Genomic DNA, 17037 nt, shown 5'->3' on the forward strand with positions numbered 1-17037 from the left:
AGAGTCAGTCCCATTCAGCGGTTAATGTCCATTCCTGTCTCCAGATGTGTGTCAGGGAGCAAAGGAGCGTTCCTATCAGCGGTTCCTAAGGAGGAAAGTAAACACTCCCAACATGCACTGAGGCACAGGGAGTGGCTCAGGTTTCCAAGCCTTCCCTGCTGGGGCGAGTAGAGGTAATGATTAACAGCTCCGTGGGCTTGATGGTCCTGCAGAGGGACGCTGCCGGGCTCAGAGCCTGAGCCGCTGCGCGCAGAGCCAGAGCAGCCCCTCCTCCGCACTTGGCTCCGACCTCCGCAACAGGTGAGCGAGCCCTGCCTTCCCTGACAGTGAGTTGGTGAATCTGTGCCTGAGCAGGGAACAGACTCTCCCGCGAGCAAACTCAGCTCAACAACTCAGGTACAAAGGCTTCTCCTGGCCACAGTGTGAATCCCAGGGGGGAAATGGGGGTAGGGGAAAGAACCCCTTGCATCCACCCCCTGAGGTCAGGTTGAGGACCAGTTATTAGAAAACAGAATTCACAGGCAGTCAAGTTAAGTGTGTGCAGCCTGAAATGTGGACACTGTTTTCAGGATACCTATTCCCGACCAAGGTAAGCATATGGGGAGGAGGGACGGGCTTGGAGGTAGGTGTGGCCACTGAAGCCCTTTTCCCTTTCCTCAAGGGAAATAGCTCTATGATTGCTTTATCTGGAGCTGCACTTACCCTCTGGAAGATACTAGCTCCTGCGTGACATCCCCCTTTTCTTGAATCAGCAGACTTGAAAGTACTTTTAAGCGAGAGTTCCCCTAAACTTTTATTTCCATGGAGCTACAGAGACATAGCCCCCTAAAAATTGAAAAGGATTTCTGATATAATTTATTAAGACTTCACCAAACAATGAATGACTATAAATAATTAAATGAAAGTCCATGAGTTAAGGATACCAGTTTTTTTTTTTTTAAGATTTTATTTATTTTTTTGACAGACAGAGATCACAAGGAGGCAGAGAGACAGGCAGAGAGAGAGGAGGAAGCAGGTCCCTGCTGAGCAGAGAGCCCGACGTGGGGCTCGATCCCAGGACCCTGGGATCATGACCTGAGCCGAAGGCAGAGGCTTTAACCCACTGAGCCACCCAGGCGCCCCAAGGATACCAGTTTTGAAGCAGGAGAGTCCTAAGTTCAAATCCTGCCTTTGCCACTTACTAGTGTGTCCCTTAGCAAGCTGCTTCCCCTAAGCAAGCCTCACTTGGCAGCACAAGATATGCCAATGGGGCTTTCATGGGAATTAAACACTTAGCAAGCATTCTAAAAGTGATACCTCCAGTTCGCAACAAGAAATAAACAGGTCTGCCAAAAGGGCCAGATAGCGAGGGTGAGCTAGCTGTGGAGGTCAGACCGTGTGAAGGTAAAGGGTAGGCTGGTTTTCGGAAAGTGGGTCTAGGGCGTGAGCAGATGCCAAATGGGCAAAACATTACCTCTATGAATGGCAGTGAAATATCTGACTTCTTGCCACTTTTCCAACCAAGTACGTGGTGTGACAAATGCGGAATTATTTGTTACTCATTCACTTTTACTTTGGAAAATTCACATTCATATTAACCTGTTATTCCTAACCAGGAAATAGAATTTTGTATTTTAAGAGAGAGTTACACACAACCCCATATTGTGAGACACATGACAGTTCGTTTTATAAGACAGCTTGCCCTTGAACCACTTTGATAAAATAGACCATGTAGTCCATGACTTTATATTGTGTTGTTTATGTTCAAGTGTTACAGACTTTCATTTGCATTTGCGGACAAGAAACATACAGGAACGATACTGGTGTTTTGTTGGTCTTTACCTCTGAACTTAAATCATAGGGAAGTGACCTTACTTTATGAAACTTTATGTAAAGGGCACTTCCATTAATGTTGCTGTTAGTTTTATTAAAGTGGGTAACTTTGATGAGGGGACAAATTTCAAAGTTGCGACTAGCAAAGTATTTTCACTAACAACATTTTATCTTTTCATTTCATTAATATATATTTAAACAGCTTGCAGTTGTCCTTAGCTTAATATCATCATTGTTTTAATGAATTCTTGTTTTGGACTGCAGATTTGAAATTCTCCGATGTACTGATAACTGGAAATTGACTAGAGAATTAGGGATAGAGTTCTAAAGCCAATGAGACTGAACTTTATTATGTTATTGTCCTATGGGTTTTGATTTTGTTTAGTGTTTACATCTAAAAATTTATAAAATAATCTAATCTACTTAGAATAAATTACAGTATCAGTAGTCACCAACTGTTTTTCAAAGAGGAAATATTCCTTTATGCTGAATAGATATGGTTGGAACGTCTTAAGCCAAGTTATGTAATACTTCTTAATGGTGTATGTCTACACAATAAACAGTAGCCCCAACTGAGATTATACTTAACCATATTTGAGATTAACTTGAGATTAATTTACCTAACCACATAAAAACATTGTTTTCATAGTTAAACTCTCTTTTAGCATACATATATTTCTCTACTATTTCTAATACATATCACAATTTTACGATAAACTATTAAATGCTTTGGTCCATCCAGAAAGAGAGATATCAGCAATGATTAAAAGAAATAACTTTCTCAGTTATATTAGAAATAGTGTAACACAAATGTAACATGTTTTTAATGTGTAATTCAAAGTTTCATATTTGATACTTGTTTTAACTTTTAACTTCCTAAAATAAGAAGCATCCTATACTTTTCATCGAAATAGAAATCTAATGTGAACCGTCAATTTACTTGTACAGATTCATTGAACATAGGGAATTTAGGATTATTAGAGATACATGGGCTTCCTATAAAAGTTTGATTTTTATCTTGCCATTTACAATGACCTGAATGGATCTAGAGAGTATTACGCTAAGTAAAATAAGTCAGTGAAAAAAAGACAAATACCCTATGATTTCACTCATATGTGACATTTATGAAACAAACCAAACAAAGTAGGGGTGTGGGGAGGAGAGAGAAAGAAGCAAACCAAGAAAGAGACTCCTAACTGTAGAGAACAAACTAATGGTTACTCGAGGGGAGGTGGGGGATGGGTTAACTAGGCGTTGGGGATTGAGGAGTGTGTTTGCTGGAATAAGCACTGGCTGTTGTATGGAAATGTTCAATCACTACATTGTACACCCAAAACTAATATTATACCATATATTAACCATCCTGGAATTAAATATTTTTTAAAGTTTAGATTTTTTTTTTTTTAGATTTTCAAATGTAGGTCAATCAGAAAAATACAACCTCTGCGAAAGAACTTCTGAGTATTTTCTCTCTGTCCTGAAGTCTAATGTTAGAGAGAGTTTGGTGTTGTTGCAGAAATCCATCCATGTCTTTCAAAGCTGTCAGATATATAGTGATTTTATCACTTCATAACCTCATTTCAGGTAGCGGACTAATGCTACTGCTTTCGGTAGTTGAATGTGAAGGTGTCTCCTTTTAATGTGATGACAGTGGCATCCTAGTCACTGAGATGACTGAAGGACCCATTCTCTATCATCACCCCAGAGTCTAGTAGTCAGTGAGGTTCAAGAGCAGAAAGTGCTCCCTCTTCAGCCACACACGAACGAGAAGAAGGATTCACAGTGCCTGGGAAGTCAAGCTGAGAAGTTCCTCTTGGAAATTCTAGATGAAGCCGAGACTCCTTGAGCTAGACCATAGCAGCAGTTCCAGAAGATGCCTTTGGCGGACTGCACAGCTCCCTCCCAGACTGAGCGGCAGCAAGATGCCTTGAGTCCTGAGGTGGCTGAAGGCCTGTGTGCTTGTGCTACAGCTCCTGTCCCCTGAGGACGCTCTGGGGAGAGTCCAGCCATGGCATTAGTGCCCTGTCAGCACACACGAGAAGAGTCAAGGGTGACCTTTCACATGGGATTCCACAGGGACTGATGGGAATGATATGTTCACGCAGAAGTCTGGGTGCTTGAGCCATATCCGGTTCAGTCCTGTCTTAAAGTCAAGCACTGTAAGACATTTTCATTTGCATCTCAAAACAAGCATTTTCTCATTGCAACACATATCACTTAATAAAGTGATGGTTTTTATATGCCGGCCTCCCGCTTTTCCCATCTTTGCAAATGAGGCAAATTCTTTAGAAAAATGTGGAGCCAGATGTTTCCCAGAAACCACACTTCTCTGGGTTCTTTTCCTGTTTTACTAAGAATTGGATAATGGTTGGAATTATGGTAGTTTTTTTTTTTTTAATTTCCTTGAAGTCATATAATTATATATGGATCTGCTCTTCTCAACTTCAAGTTTCCTGGTCAGCGCTTAGAAGAAACATCTTTATTTTGGAGCTGAATGCATATAACTTTCCATTGCTTCTTCAGGCCAAAACAATATTAAAAAAAAAAAAAAAAACACTCCATGTGTGCAGACCTGAATATAATCTTGCTTCATAATTTAAATACACATTTGCTATTCCAATGTGTTACGTTCCATTCTTTATTTTTTTAAGCAACCTTTATGGTGTGTGTTATGTAAGATATGTTCATTGTGTATGATTTAGAAAGAACGTATGAAATCAAAAAGAAAATAATTGTCACCCATAATTTCATGGGTCACAATTTGATGGTTATTATTTTAATATACCTCCCTATATATTGAATGCATTCTTTCTTTTCTATATGTTTTTGCCTATATAGTTGCATACATACACTCACCCTAGGAGGTATAAAAATGAAATAAGCAGTAATCCTGTTCTAAAGGAGCAATTAAATTCAGTAAAATAAAATGCAGTCCAAGAGAGAAAGCAGCGAGTCATGAAAAAGCTGCATTTCATTCGCTGTGAAAATTAGCACCTGTATTCTTTCAGTTTGTTGTAGAATTATGACTGGTTTGACACCTCATGCACCCACAGCGGCCCCAGGACTAAGGGGCTGCAGATACAGAGAGAGGCCGCACTTGGGGAGTTAGCACAGGAGCAGGCCCAGAGAGGGAGCTCATGAAATCTTTGTTGAGGACACAAGAACCATGTTTCCTCTCTCACACAAGTAGCCATTTAATGCATGATAGGGCGCAGGAAGGTACTTTATGTGACTGGCCCATTTAAGTTCATCGGGGCTGGGATCCCCCTCTCATCCTCTGGTCTCCTGACAACTGACCAGTCCTGGCAAGCCCCCGTCTAGACAGGACACAAAGCAGGGGGAGGCCAAGCACGGTGCTCTCTGCCACACTCATGTCTCAGTGTGGCTTCAGTCTGGTGCTGTCTGATCCTGCCTTCTCAGACTCCTGCCTCAGACCAAGTCTACCTTCCTAGTCTCTGCCCTTCCCTGTTGCACCACTGAGGCCCGTCTGAGCTTAGACCTACCCAGTACTTCCAGGACTGTTTATTTCTCCAGGACTAGATGGCGGACCTGTCTCATTTCCTATCTCATAAGCTCCATTCTATCTGGACAAAATGAAGACATAAATAATGGAACTTACTGAATAATAATCTTATTTCATACACAGCCTAAGTCAACCAACTCTGGCCTCAGGACCAGAGAGCTTCTATGACTCACCCTTCCAGTTAAGTACATAGATTTGTAACCACTACCTTCCTCCTCAAGGCATAGTTCATAATGTTCTACCAGGCTAATTGTGAATGCCCAACATAAGACCTCTAGGCTTCCAGAATTACCGTTTTTCCTTTTTTCATAAATCCTCATCTCTGCTTATCATGACCTCTGTTGTCCTTCTCTTAAGCCTTTTGAGGAAACTAGCTCCGACCCTTAAATCTACCAAATTTCTATAATTTAGAGGATATTCACAAAGATCCTACCAGGGTTTAAATTGCTAGGAATCAAGGTTAATGGTAGAGGGGAAACTGTATGAATTCACAGACCTATTTCTCACCTTGGCAATTAATAATAAAATGAGACTTTGACCAAATTACATTTTTACCTTGCAGATATTGGGACTGTTTGTACAGTCAATATTATTTCCTATTCAGTTAGCACATACTGCCCATGAACAAGAATTTTATCCAGTTTTTATTTTCTTCCATAAATTCCATTTAACCGTCTTCCTTCTTAAGTTCAGAGAATAAGGTAAGAGCTTCTGGAGTCCTTTATCACATCTGAAATCTTCTGATTTGCTTCATCATAGCTCACAGGTTTGCCAATGTGATTCCACAGCAATGGTTTGGGATCTTTAATGATACTTGAACTATTTTCTTATAAATATAAACAGGGAGCTAACCTGGAAGCTCCTTCAGTGGCTCTTTAGTCCATCACAGTCAACCGCAACTTGTGATTCTAAGAACCTTCCACTGGTGATTCTTCAGTTCAGGATACACCTGACTTCTAGTCTCAGCAAAACTGTCATGCTAACTATGAAGTCAAGAAAACTTCAAAACTAACAATGAATTCTTCAGACACATCTGCAGCTTGACATTTAGTCAGCCAATCAGAAAATATTCATTGAATTCCTTCCAGGCTCCAGGCAAAATTCTAAGAGCTGGATGAACACAGGTAAATAAAAAGCCTTGGTCCAAAGAAGTTCATTTTGTGCTTGGGAAGGACAGACACGTGAATGGATAAGACCCTTCCAGATGCTGTTATGTACCTCAGTGGAAATCATGGGGTAGTGGCTGGCTGAGATTTGCTAAGGGAAAGCCTCTGAGAGAGAGAGATACTTGGCCTGAGATCAGCATGTGGGGAAACAGAAAGGCTCAGGATAGGGTGCTCCAAGCAGGAGCAACAAATATAAATCCCTAAAATGAGAATGAGCTTAGGGAGTGACTGAAAACCAGCAAAAAGTCCAACATAGATGAAATATAATCAGTGGGGAAAATAAGGGAATGAATATGCAAGAGATGGACAGGATTTTGTGGGTCATCATAAGGAGGCTATATTTTATTCTAGTTCTTTCTTGGAAGCCATAGCAAGCTTTTAATCATGGGATGATGACATCTGTTTCAGTCCTTCAAACCATCACCCTAGATGCTGTGTGGACAGTAGAATACTAGTCACAGTGCGGATGCTGGGGAACGAGTCATGAGGCGGACGCAGAAATCCAGGAGGAAGATGATGAAGGCCTGGCTCAGGGTGGCAGCACTGGAAATAGAAGCTTTTGAGGTTCTGATATATATTGGAGGTACAATCCATAGGATTTACTTGGGATGGGAATCTGGTTATAATGAAAGAGTAAAAAATAAAACTGAATCTTAGTTATGGTGCCTAATTGAGTAGATGGGAAAGAACTGTGGAGGAGGGAATTCTGGAGACAGAAGGAAGTCTGTGGTCCTGTCTTGGCCATGTTGATTGATACAGAGATGCCTGCTCTACATCCAAGTAGACTAAGTAGATAGTGACACGATCTACTTTGTGGCTCAGCCAAGTGGTTGGGTTAGAGAGGGATCCAGTTACCTGGGAGAAAGTGCAAACACAGAAGAGGACGTGGCTGAGGATGGAAGAACAAGGCAGCATCCCATGATTGTACAGAGGATTCCAGAGAGGAAACTAAAATCTTGAGACCTAAGAAAGAGCAAAACAACAAAACAAAACAAAAGCAAAGCAAAGTTGTTGGGGTTACTGCTTTGTCTCAAAAGCCTCAAGAGAAGAAAGGGTTTCAAGAGCAGGAAGCAATCAACCTTGTCAAATGCTGCTAAGAGGCTGAGAAAATGAGGAGAGAAAATGATTTTGACAAGTTTTTGACAAGTTCATTTTGACAAATGAAATTTGACAAGACATAGGCCACTGGAGTGTGGGAGGGGAGGTACAAGGAGGGGCAAATTTAGAGGATAGATGGTAAATAATTGGGATCCAGGAGAAGGTTTGGACAATGATGTTACCACTGGGGGATTCTCAGTAGAGGGCAACAAGGACCCTTTTCATGGGTAATTAGAATGACAACGTCTAAAGGCAAAATTCAGGTTTTAGAAGCAAGAGCCAAGGCTGTAGAACCAAACATCCCAGACCAGATCCTATGAATGAGTAACTAGGATTGGCTGGACTCATGGGACATGCTATGTTTTTGTCCTAAGGCAGCCTAAAAGACCCATGTAACTTATGACCTACACAGGCTTAATCTACCTGGTTGGCTAAGCTTCTGTCCCTTTCATCATGAATCTTCATGAGATTTTCCCCTTCCAATGATGAGCTATCAAAGGGGGATATATGCCCAACTAGAGGACCACAAGTCTTTGAGCAAGAAGCTATGAGTAGAAACAGAAGTAAGGTATACATCTAGAATGACAGTACGAGGTAGAAAGGGCATCACAGAAAGTACAAAGTAGAAATGGGCATCACAGCAATGAAGATAATAGGCTATGGAGAGACTTACTCAGGTCCCACTTGAGCAGAGAGGAGGAAGAAGCAGGAGTTTGGACCTCAGCCTCTGGTGACGAGGGCCCTGTCATGTGAGAAGACTGACCGGTAAGGAAAGAGTCAGTGGTTTGAGATCCTTTAAACTATTAGGCCTGGTATTTGAGAAAAGTTTCAGTTTTCAGGTTAGAAAAGTAGGTGTTGGTGGAATTGCAGAAAACCTGAATGTCAGGTTGGGTGACTTGGACATTATTTGCTAAGAATGAGATCCCAGGAAGGTTTGTGAACAAGATGATGTGATGGTCAGAATGGTAATAGCATGAAGAGAAATTAGTCAAGCACTGAGCTTAGAGACTATTACAATCTGCCTGGTGAGATGTGCTCATAGCTTTCAAATAAATTATATAATTTCAAATAATATGCTATGAGAAGAATATGCACCAAGGATTTTGTGAAAATAGCTTTCCTTTCTTCTTCTTTTTTCCTTCCTTTGGGGAATTGGTGGGGGGATTGCTAGTTTCCTGGAGAAAGAAGACACGAAATGCCTTCTGAACATCTTACTCCAACCAAACCAAGCTGATTTAGAAGTAAGAAGAGGAAGTCCCTTCTCCTCTTATTTTAAATAAAAAATTGAACTTTTCTCTCTAGCCTAACTTTTTATCCTGGCTATATTCACTATGATTCTCTAAGCTTGAAGTAGTAGTAATTAAATATTTAATTTCAGCAAAATGGGATGGCTAGAAAATGTTATACTTAAAATCTCTAGTCACACCCTGATGCTATTTAGATGAAGACATAGAGGAGGATGTTCTTCATGTGTGACCACGGTTTCTAGGGCCTGAAGGAGGCTTGAAGGATGTTACGTCATACTTCATCAGCACTTGCGAGTCAGAGCTTGATTTTAGCTGCCTGGAAACTTAAAATCGTGTCTGCAGGACTGGGGCAGGGTTCAGTCAATTGGGGTTGAATGTCTGGGGTAGAAGAAATGTCCTCCCTTGCACAGAATCATATAAGAGAGAACCCGTCCTAGGAATACTGCAAAAACAGACTTACACACTGGCCAACCCTTCCTTGCCTTGCGCCAGTGATTCTGGAGTTTTTCTAGTTACATAGTACATTTTCTTCTTTTCTGAACATCTCCAAACATTGCCCTAGGATTTCTTCCCTACTTTAACTATCCTGTATTCCCACATTGCCAAAAACATTTCAATTATTATAAAATGTCTTTTGGGGGGGTTATAGAAGCCTTTGGGAATTGAATATCTTCTTAAAGAAAACAATACTGAGCTGCTAAGGAAGCAGAAGTTTAAAACTGAATTTTTTTCACAAGTCTCTGGAATTTTTCTTTAAAAATATGGTAACAGCAAGACATCCATTTTTCCCATAAATTTCTGGATATTTTACTATAAAATATAAAACCAGCAAGGCTTCAGAAACATTATTCCAGCCAGGCAAAGTTCCTCATGCAGTTTCTTTTTTATTTTTTTTTAATACTTCTCAATAAAAAGTAAGCTTCGCACCAAGAAACAGCGCTTTCAAACATCCCAAGCACATCTGTGCATTTATAGAAAGATAGAACAGAAAGATAACTTCTGTATCACTAAAACCTGGTAGTATCAGAACTGTGGATAAATTGAAAAATGAAAAAAAATCTTTAAGAGTGTATTCCAAATCAAATACTAAAAATTCAGAAATAGGATTTCTAACAGGAGTTATGCCAAATTTAGCCATACTGGGTATATTCATTACCAAAAGCATAGTTAATATGGCCACCAACTGGAAAGTGATTTTCAGCACAATTTTGATCCAGGGTTTCACTTACAAATTTGCAAATCATTTGCATTTATCGTGCGACCGCATTGTGGTTTGTATCATACTTTTTTAGAAATATCACTCTATTATGTCTGCCTTTCTCTCTCACTATCTTCCCATTGTATAGTTCTCAGCCTCTCAAATTCATTACCAAGGGGAAGACCGTATATCAAGTTATATATTTCTGGTTCACCTAGTATTTTTTCATATGCCCACTTTATGCCCAGTTTTCTTTTTTTTTTTTTTTTAGGATTTTATTTGTTTATTTAACTGACAGAGATCACAAGTAGGCACAGAGGCAGGCAGAGAGAGAGAGAGAGAGGGAAGCAGGCTCCCTGCTGAGCAGAGAGCCCGATCCGGGACTCGATCCCAGGACTCTGGGATCATGACCTGAGTCGAAGGCAGCGGCTTAACCCACTGAGCCACCCAGGCGCCCCTATGCCCATTTTTCTTTAGAGGTTGTTTTAATTAAGTTATATGTTCCTCTTCTTTTACTACTTATTTCCCCTATATTATATGAAGAATATAATTTTTAATTTTAAATGGGACGTATATCATGGGAGGTAAAATGGATTTTTCTGTTTGGAAACTCACTCAAAGTGAGTTGTAGTTACAAATATGAACTCTGAGCTTAGTTCCTTACCAATGAACATTTTGGAGGGCATCTCACTTACCCTCGATATTAATTCCCATAGATACAGAAAAAGTCTTTGGAAAGAATCTTAGAACAGACAAACTGATAGGAAGTCAAAGATTTTAATCTGTATAACCTTTCTGAAATGCAAAAATAATGTTGGCGAAAAGAAGAAAGGAGAGGTCTTAAAGACATTCAGACTTTGCTTCGAATGATCTGTCCCACCACTTGTGTCGGAACACAGGTGAGAATGCCCACACCTCGCTGGGATAGTCTGAGGATTAAATACGGTGACATCTATAGCCTGGCTCAGATATAGAGTATAGGACCCATGGCACATGGTTCCCTCCCCAACCCAACCTTCATGCCCATGTATGAAACACTGCTTAAAAATTTCCCCAAATACTTTTACACACAAGGGACATGACAAAGCATTTCAATATAAGTCAGAAACTCTTTTCTGAGTATATCACAGGAATAGACCATTAATATTATTCTAATGTCTTAGGGTATCCTCAGATGACCACAAAAAGGGGGAAACGAGGACGATGATGGCTCACCAGTATTCTTCATGGATCTTCGTTAATGAGAGGACATTTATTACCGGGTAATTATATGTCTGTATTATGTGTTATGCTGTTCCATGGTCGTTCATGAATTCTGCCCTGGCACTGTGTCATTCTAAGCATGACATATGACCTAAAGATCAATAATATGAATCAACGGTGGGAACATTGAATAGGAATTTGAAAAAATATGGTCCTAAAGACTGCTAACCCATAACCTCTCAGGGAAGAATACCTCATGCTTCCTAAGTAGTGGTCTAATTTACTTAAATGCTAAATTTCTATTTTCATAGTTGGCAGAATTTTCAGAAACAGCCTCAAGTAAAAGATCCAAGGCTCCTCATAAATGACATAACCAAAGAATTAGTCCAGGGCCCCAAACAGGTTTCCCTGTCCTCTCCTCTCCCTCCCTTGCTCCTCAGGACGTACCTCATTTTCACCGTGTCCCCCTTGATGTTAAGTTCCGCAACATATGGGACATCCACAGTTGTTTCCTTGCACACAGCAGACAGCATCTTACATGGGTTGGGGAACAACAGAGAGAGACTTGAAACCTCTAGAAGTAAAGCTGAGGACTGAATTGGCTGAGCTGGAGCAGAAGTGGACGAGGAGAAAGATGACACAGTACGAACAAAGAAACCGAGGGGTCCGGAAGCGGACCCACATCTCACAGGGACGAGGAACAAAGCCAGACAAACAATAAAGGCAAATGGATGTAAATGATGCCGGATTGGGCCATAGAAAGAGAGAGAACAACTATGGTCCAAAACGGAATTGGAGTCACACCTGGAGGGCACACATGACAGACAAGAGGGGGAAGACTATGGGAGGTAGAAGACAGTGGATTCTTCTTTTCATTACTTAGGAACTTACTAACTGCTCCCCTGTGGATGGGGATTCTTCTGGGCCCTGAGTGTTCCGCAGTGAGCCCAACATAACTCCCAACCTCATGGGGTAGCCTCCTAAAAGGGGATACAATGACTGTATAAGACAAATGAGTAACAATGTATATCATTAGAGACCAAAGGTATGAAGAATAAAAATAAAGCAGAAAGGGAATAGTGAGTGCCAGGGGAGGACAGCAGGAATTCATGGTGTCCTACTGGATGGCCCGGGAAGGTCTTAGTGGGGAGGTAGCCTTAGAAGAAAAGCCTGGAGGAGGTGAGAAAGCAGGCTGTGCAGGTAGCTGGCTGGGAGCAAAGGGGACAGCGGGTCACAGCCCTGAGGCAGGTGCATGCCTCTAAGGGTGGAGGAAGCCAGTGTGGGGAAACGAAGCAGGACGGACAGCAGAAGCTGAAGTTCCTGACATCATGGGCCAGAGCGTACGGGATTTCACAGGCCATTGTGGGACCCCAGCTTGCCCACTTATGACAGGAGATGCCGTTGATGGATACGGAGCACATGAGTGAATGAATCAGTCTGCTGTGATGTTAGGAGGAGGCTGGAAAGGGGCACAAGGATGGAAGCGGAGAAATTATCAAGGAGCTGATAGTTCAGGGTCGAGATGATGGTGCCTTGAGCCAAGGCGGCAGTAGTGGAGATTAAAAAGAAAGGCCGGATTCTGCATATATTTTGATGGAAGAGACAAACCACATTTGGTTGGGGTGGGGGAGGGTTTGAGATTCTAGTGATCCTTATTTTGTGTCATATTTTGAATTGACCAAATAGAGGACTGATTGTTTGCTTTCTGTAACCCAGACCCCCTTTCAGACACTGGTATCCACGTTTTAATTGGAGCTCCAGGTGGTAAAATAAAATATTGCAACATTTACACAAACACTAGACTGGAAGATAGCATTTCTCAAAATGCAGTCCATGGGCCGCCCCCCACCCATCAGAAAATTTGGTAACAATGCAGATCCTGGGCTCCACTCCACAGTTAATCAGGTTATTTCTGATGCATACTCAATTCTAGGAACCACTGCTCAGAGGAGGAAGGGATTAACGTTTGAGAACTTCTAACCACCTGGAATAAACAAAAGCCTGTGGAAATCTTTAAAAACAGTTGCCACAAATTATAAGAATACCACTGACCACCTGTGATATCCAACTTGTCACAAATCTACCAAACTGATCCATTCTTTGATTCACTGGACAGAGAGTCATTCAGCTCCCACTCCGTACTATGCAAACAAGACAAAAATTATAAACTTATGAAGGGATTTTTATTTTCCTACACAGAAACACATGAAAATAATGGAAAACAGTAGGAAAGTAGAACATGTGTAATGGAAATTTTGGCTTCAGCAAATTTCATGAGAGCTACATATGATCAAGAAAATAAGAGGTCATGATATTAATAGTGTAGCAACAATATAACATTTATGTCTTACTGCTCAATGAGAATTCTCCAAGTTTAGACATTTCCCTGGATAAAGGGTGTTGGCAGAGCCAGCATCATGCTCAAATGAAGTTTCCAGTTGCCGCTTCATTGCCTGGGGTCATCACTGCTCTGGTGCAACACATGGTAAATATTCTAAGTGAGCAGAGTTTAAAAAAAAAAAAAAAATGTTCCATCTGGTTGCTTGCAAAGCATGCTCATTTCAGGTCCTAGGCTGAAATCAGGACACTTTAGAGGTGAGTAAATGCCAACCATGTACTTGAAAAAATGTTCAAATCCGGTTTGAGAATGCAGATCAGATTTCATTCTCAGAATGGTAACTTTTTCTCCTACTTGGGAACCTAATACAGACCCTCGCAGGCTGCAGCTCTCCCAGGAGCAGCCCACGAGGCATGTGTGCCTTCCCATCCTCAGTAAATAACTTTAATTAGCATGATGTAATAAAGTGTGGCTTGAAGTGCATTATTCCGAACAGTGTCTTTTTCCAAGCATGCTGGCCAGGCACCTTTGCTGAAACAAAGGAATCAGCCACCTGCACCTCTTAGCACAAATTCAGCACAAAGAGCCAGTGTTCCAGAGGCTGCTCCTACCTGGCCAGTAGAGCCAGAGGGCAACGTTGGCCCAGTTTCCATGGCCAGGGTCTTCTCTCCATCAGAGGAACTGGAGCAAACACTGCGTGCCCCAGCGTGCTCTACAGGTAGGCTGAGGAAGAGGACACCATTCTCCTGAAGGCCACTGGACTGTCTTTAACAAAGGATAAGGGAGCCCTCCCTGACATATTTTTATTAAGGAGTCAGGATATTAAAATAGATCAGGAAAAAAGTTCAAGACGTGTTTGGGACCATCTCCTTTATTTATTTTTTAAAAATTTTTATTTATTTATTAGACAGAGGGATAGAGAACACAAGTATGAAGAGCAGCAGAGAGAGGGAGAGGGAGAAGCAGCTCCCTGCTGAGCAGGGAACCCAATGCAGAGCTTGATCCCAGGACTCTGGGATCATGACCTGAGCCGAAGGCAGACGCTTAACCTACTGAGCCACCCAGGTGCCCAGAGACCATCTCCTTTAAATTGGAGAATTTTTTTTTCTGTGTGAGGATTGTTTTTAAAGGTGTATTTTAACATTTCCATTATTAGGTTTGAAATTTTCATAATGAAAACTGGGTATCATGTTAGTTACTAGGTCAAAAAATGGTCAATAATGTCCCCCCAGATATGTGAAAAAATTCATTTATTTAGCTTTCTTTATGTCAGATGTTTTAATCAGCATTGACAGAAGTGAGGCATACCAATATGACTGTTATTCCCAATGAAATTTACTTATTATCACTTTGGTCAGCTACAAAATAAGATTATCCATCCCTCCAATATACACTGAAAATATTTCAATAGAAAAATCTGATAAAATCAAAATTCAGAAATGAGAAATACATTAACTTATGGAATTTACTTGAATTTCAGGATGTATAACACTGGTGAAAGATTTTTTTCCCCCCTCTAAAAGTAGGTCAGGGGGCACCTGGGTGGCTCAGTCCATTAAGCGCCTAACTCTTGATTTCAGCTCAGGTTGTGATCTCAGGGTCCTAAGATTGAGCCTCGGGTCAGGCTCTGCACTCAGCACAGAGTTTGCTCCAGATTCTCTCCCTCTCCCTCTGCCCCTTCTCCTGCTCTCGCTCTCACTCTCAAATAAATAAATAAAATCTTAAAAAGATAGGCCAGGCTTTAATTTTCTATATTTTCTTCCTTAAACAATTACTGAGAACATACCATGAACCAGAAGATGTACTAGAATATTCCATAATATAATATTCCATACTAGAGTATAGAATTTTGAGCAAAAATAGAACAAGAGCCCCCTGAAGCTTCAGATCTCTTCACCAGCATCGCCTGAAGGGCTTGCTACACAGATGATTGCAGGGCTCCATTCCCAGACTGTGACGCAGTAGGTCCGGGCTGGAGTGAGCGTTCCCACATCTAAGTCCCCACCTGCTGCAGGTGCTACTGGTCTGGGAGTCACACTTTGAGAACCACAGGTCTGAAGTCCTGATAATAAAGTGAGCTAAGTGTTCAGAAGGAGAGGGACCCTTTAGAGAAGAGGGACCTTGCTTAATCAGGGCGCGATCCCTGAGATCTGAACAAGGAGGAGCGTGCAAGTTTAAGAGTGAGCGGGAGAGCATTCCTGACACGGGGAGATTGCCTGAAATCCTTATGGCCAGAGGGAGCTCAGAGTGCCAGCAAGTGAAAAGTACCCAGGGTGGGGGGTGGGGGACAGGAGACAGGAGACAGGAAAAAGCATCTCTTGAAATTATGTTGGGCAAAGCAGATGCTATGGAATGTTTTCTATGCTCTGTGTAGAGACCGAAATGTAAGGCGGATGCCCGGAAGAGAAACAAGGAGGTCACTTAATATATATCGCTTCTTTTTCTTTCTTTCTTTTTTTTTTTTTAAGATTTTATTTATTTATTTGACACAAAGAGAGAGCACAAGCAGGGGGTGGGTGCGGCAGGCAGAGGGAGAGGGAGAAGCAGGCTCCTCGCTGAGCGGGGAGCCCCATGCGGGACTTGATCCCTGGACCCTGGGATCATGACCTGAGCTGAAGGCAGACACTTAACTGCCTGAGCCACCCAAGTGCCCTGATATATATAGTTTCAAATGTAAGGAGAATCAGTGGTCAGAGTCCTGGCAGCATTGCAGACGAGCAGGGAAAGAGCCTGGTACCTTGGTACCAAGAAAGCTCCTGTCCTTAGCTCCCGCTCGGGGGCTTGGTCCCGAGGACCACAGACACCTGCTGTGTTCCAGACACTCTGGTAACAATCTCCGTGGTCCAAGAGGCTATTGATGAATTAACAGAAGAGACCATTGGTTTGCCCCTCGCTGGGGAATGGGGGCCTTGGGCTGAGGAGACAGGGTAGCCCTTCTCAGCAAGGACAAAAGCCTCTAACTGTTCACACACAAAGGGTGTTATGCACAGGCAACCCGCGTCTGCTCCAGTCATGACCGGAGCTGCATGGCACACTTGTGTTTATTTGTCAACTGGTTTTAAAAATGTGTAAGGCCTGGGGCCGCCGGGGTGGATCGGTCGTTGGGTGGCTGCCTGTGGCTCGGGTCATGGGCCGGGGATCCTGGGATGAGCCCCCCTGAGCTCCCCGCTCAGTGGAAAGTCTGCGTCTCTCCTTCCCTCTCCCTTTGCTCAAACTCCTCTCTCTCTTTCTCCCTCAAATAAGTAAATAAAAACTTAAAAAAAAAGAAAGAAAAATGAATAAGGCTTGGATTAGAAAAACCCAAAATGAAAGTTCGACACGTGGGAGAATGCGAAGCAAGATCCCAGTTTAAGCTGCAAAGCAGCCCAGTTGCTCCATCCCCTCATCTCTATACCAGCCCTGCCCCGAGTCCAGCTGGCTGCACCTCCAAAAGCCAAGCACTTCTCCCCATC

At 42.1% G+C, this 17037-nt stretch overlaps 1 protein-coding gene across 3 annotated transcripts in view; it reads left to right on the top strand.

Moving 5' to 3' along the window:
- Window positions 1-340: 340 nt before the first annotated feature.
- The window catches only part of RASSF6 (Ras association domain family member 6), a 44264-nt gene continuing 27567 nt past the window's right edge, over window positions 341-17037 (top strand). For 2 of the 3 annotated variants that reach the window (XM_044224447.1, XM_044224445.1), the window contains exons 1-2: window positions 341-589; window positions 11208-11306. In XM_044224447.1, the coding sequence (XP_044080382.1) occupies window positions 11248-11306 (59 nt within the window). In that variant the 5' untranslated portion in view covers window positions 341-589; window positions 11208-11247. Of the gene's footprint in view, window positions 590-6947; window positions 7085-11207; window positions 11307-17037 lie in introns of those variants that run through there. The other variant, XM_044224446.1, reaches the window with a different exon arrangement.

The sequence above is a fragment of the Neovison vison genome, chromosome 11 (assembly GCF_020171115.1).
Source record: "Neovison vison isolate M4711 chromosome 11, ASM_NN_V1, whole genome shotgun sequence".
NCBI classification, from domain to species: Eukaryota; Metazoa; Chordata; class Mammalia; order Carnivora; family Mustelidae; genus Neogale; species Neogale vison.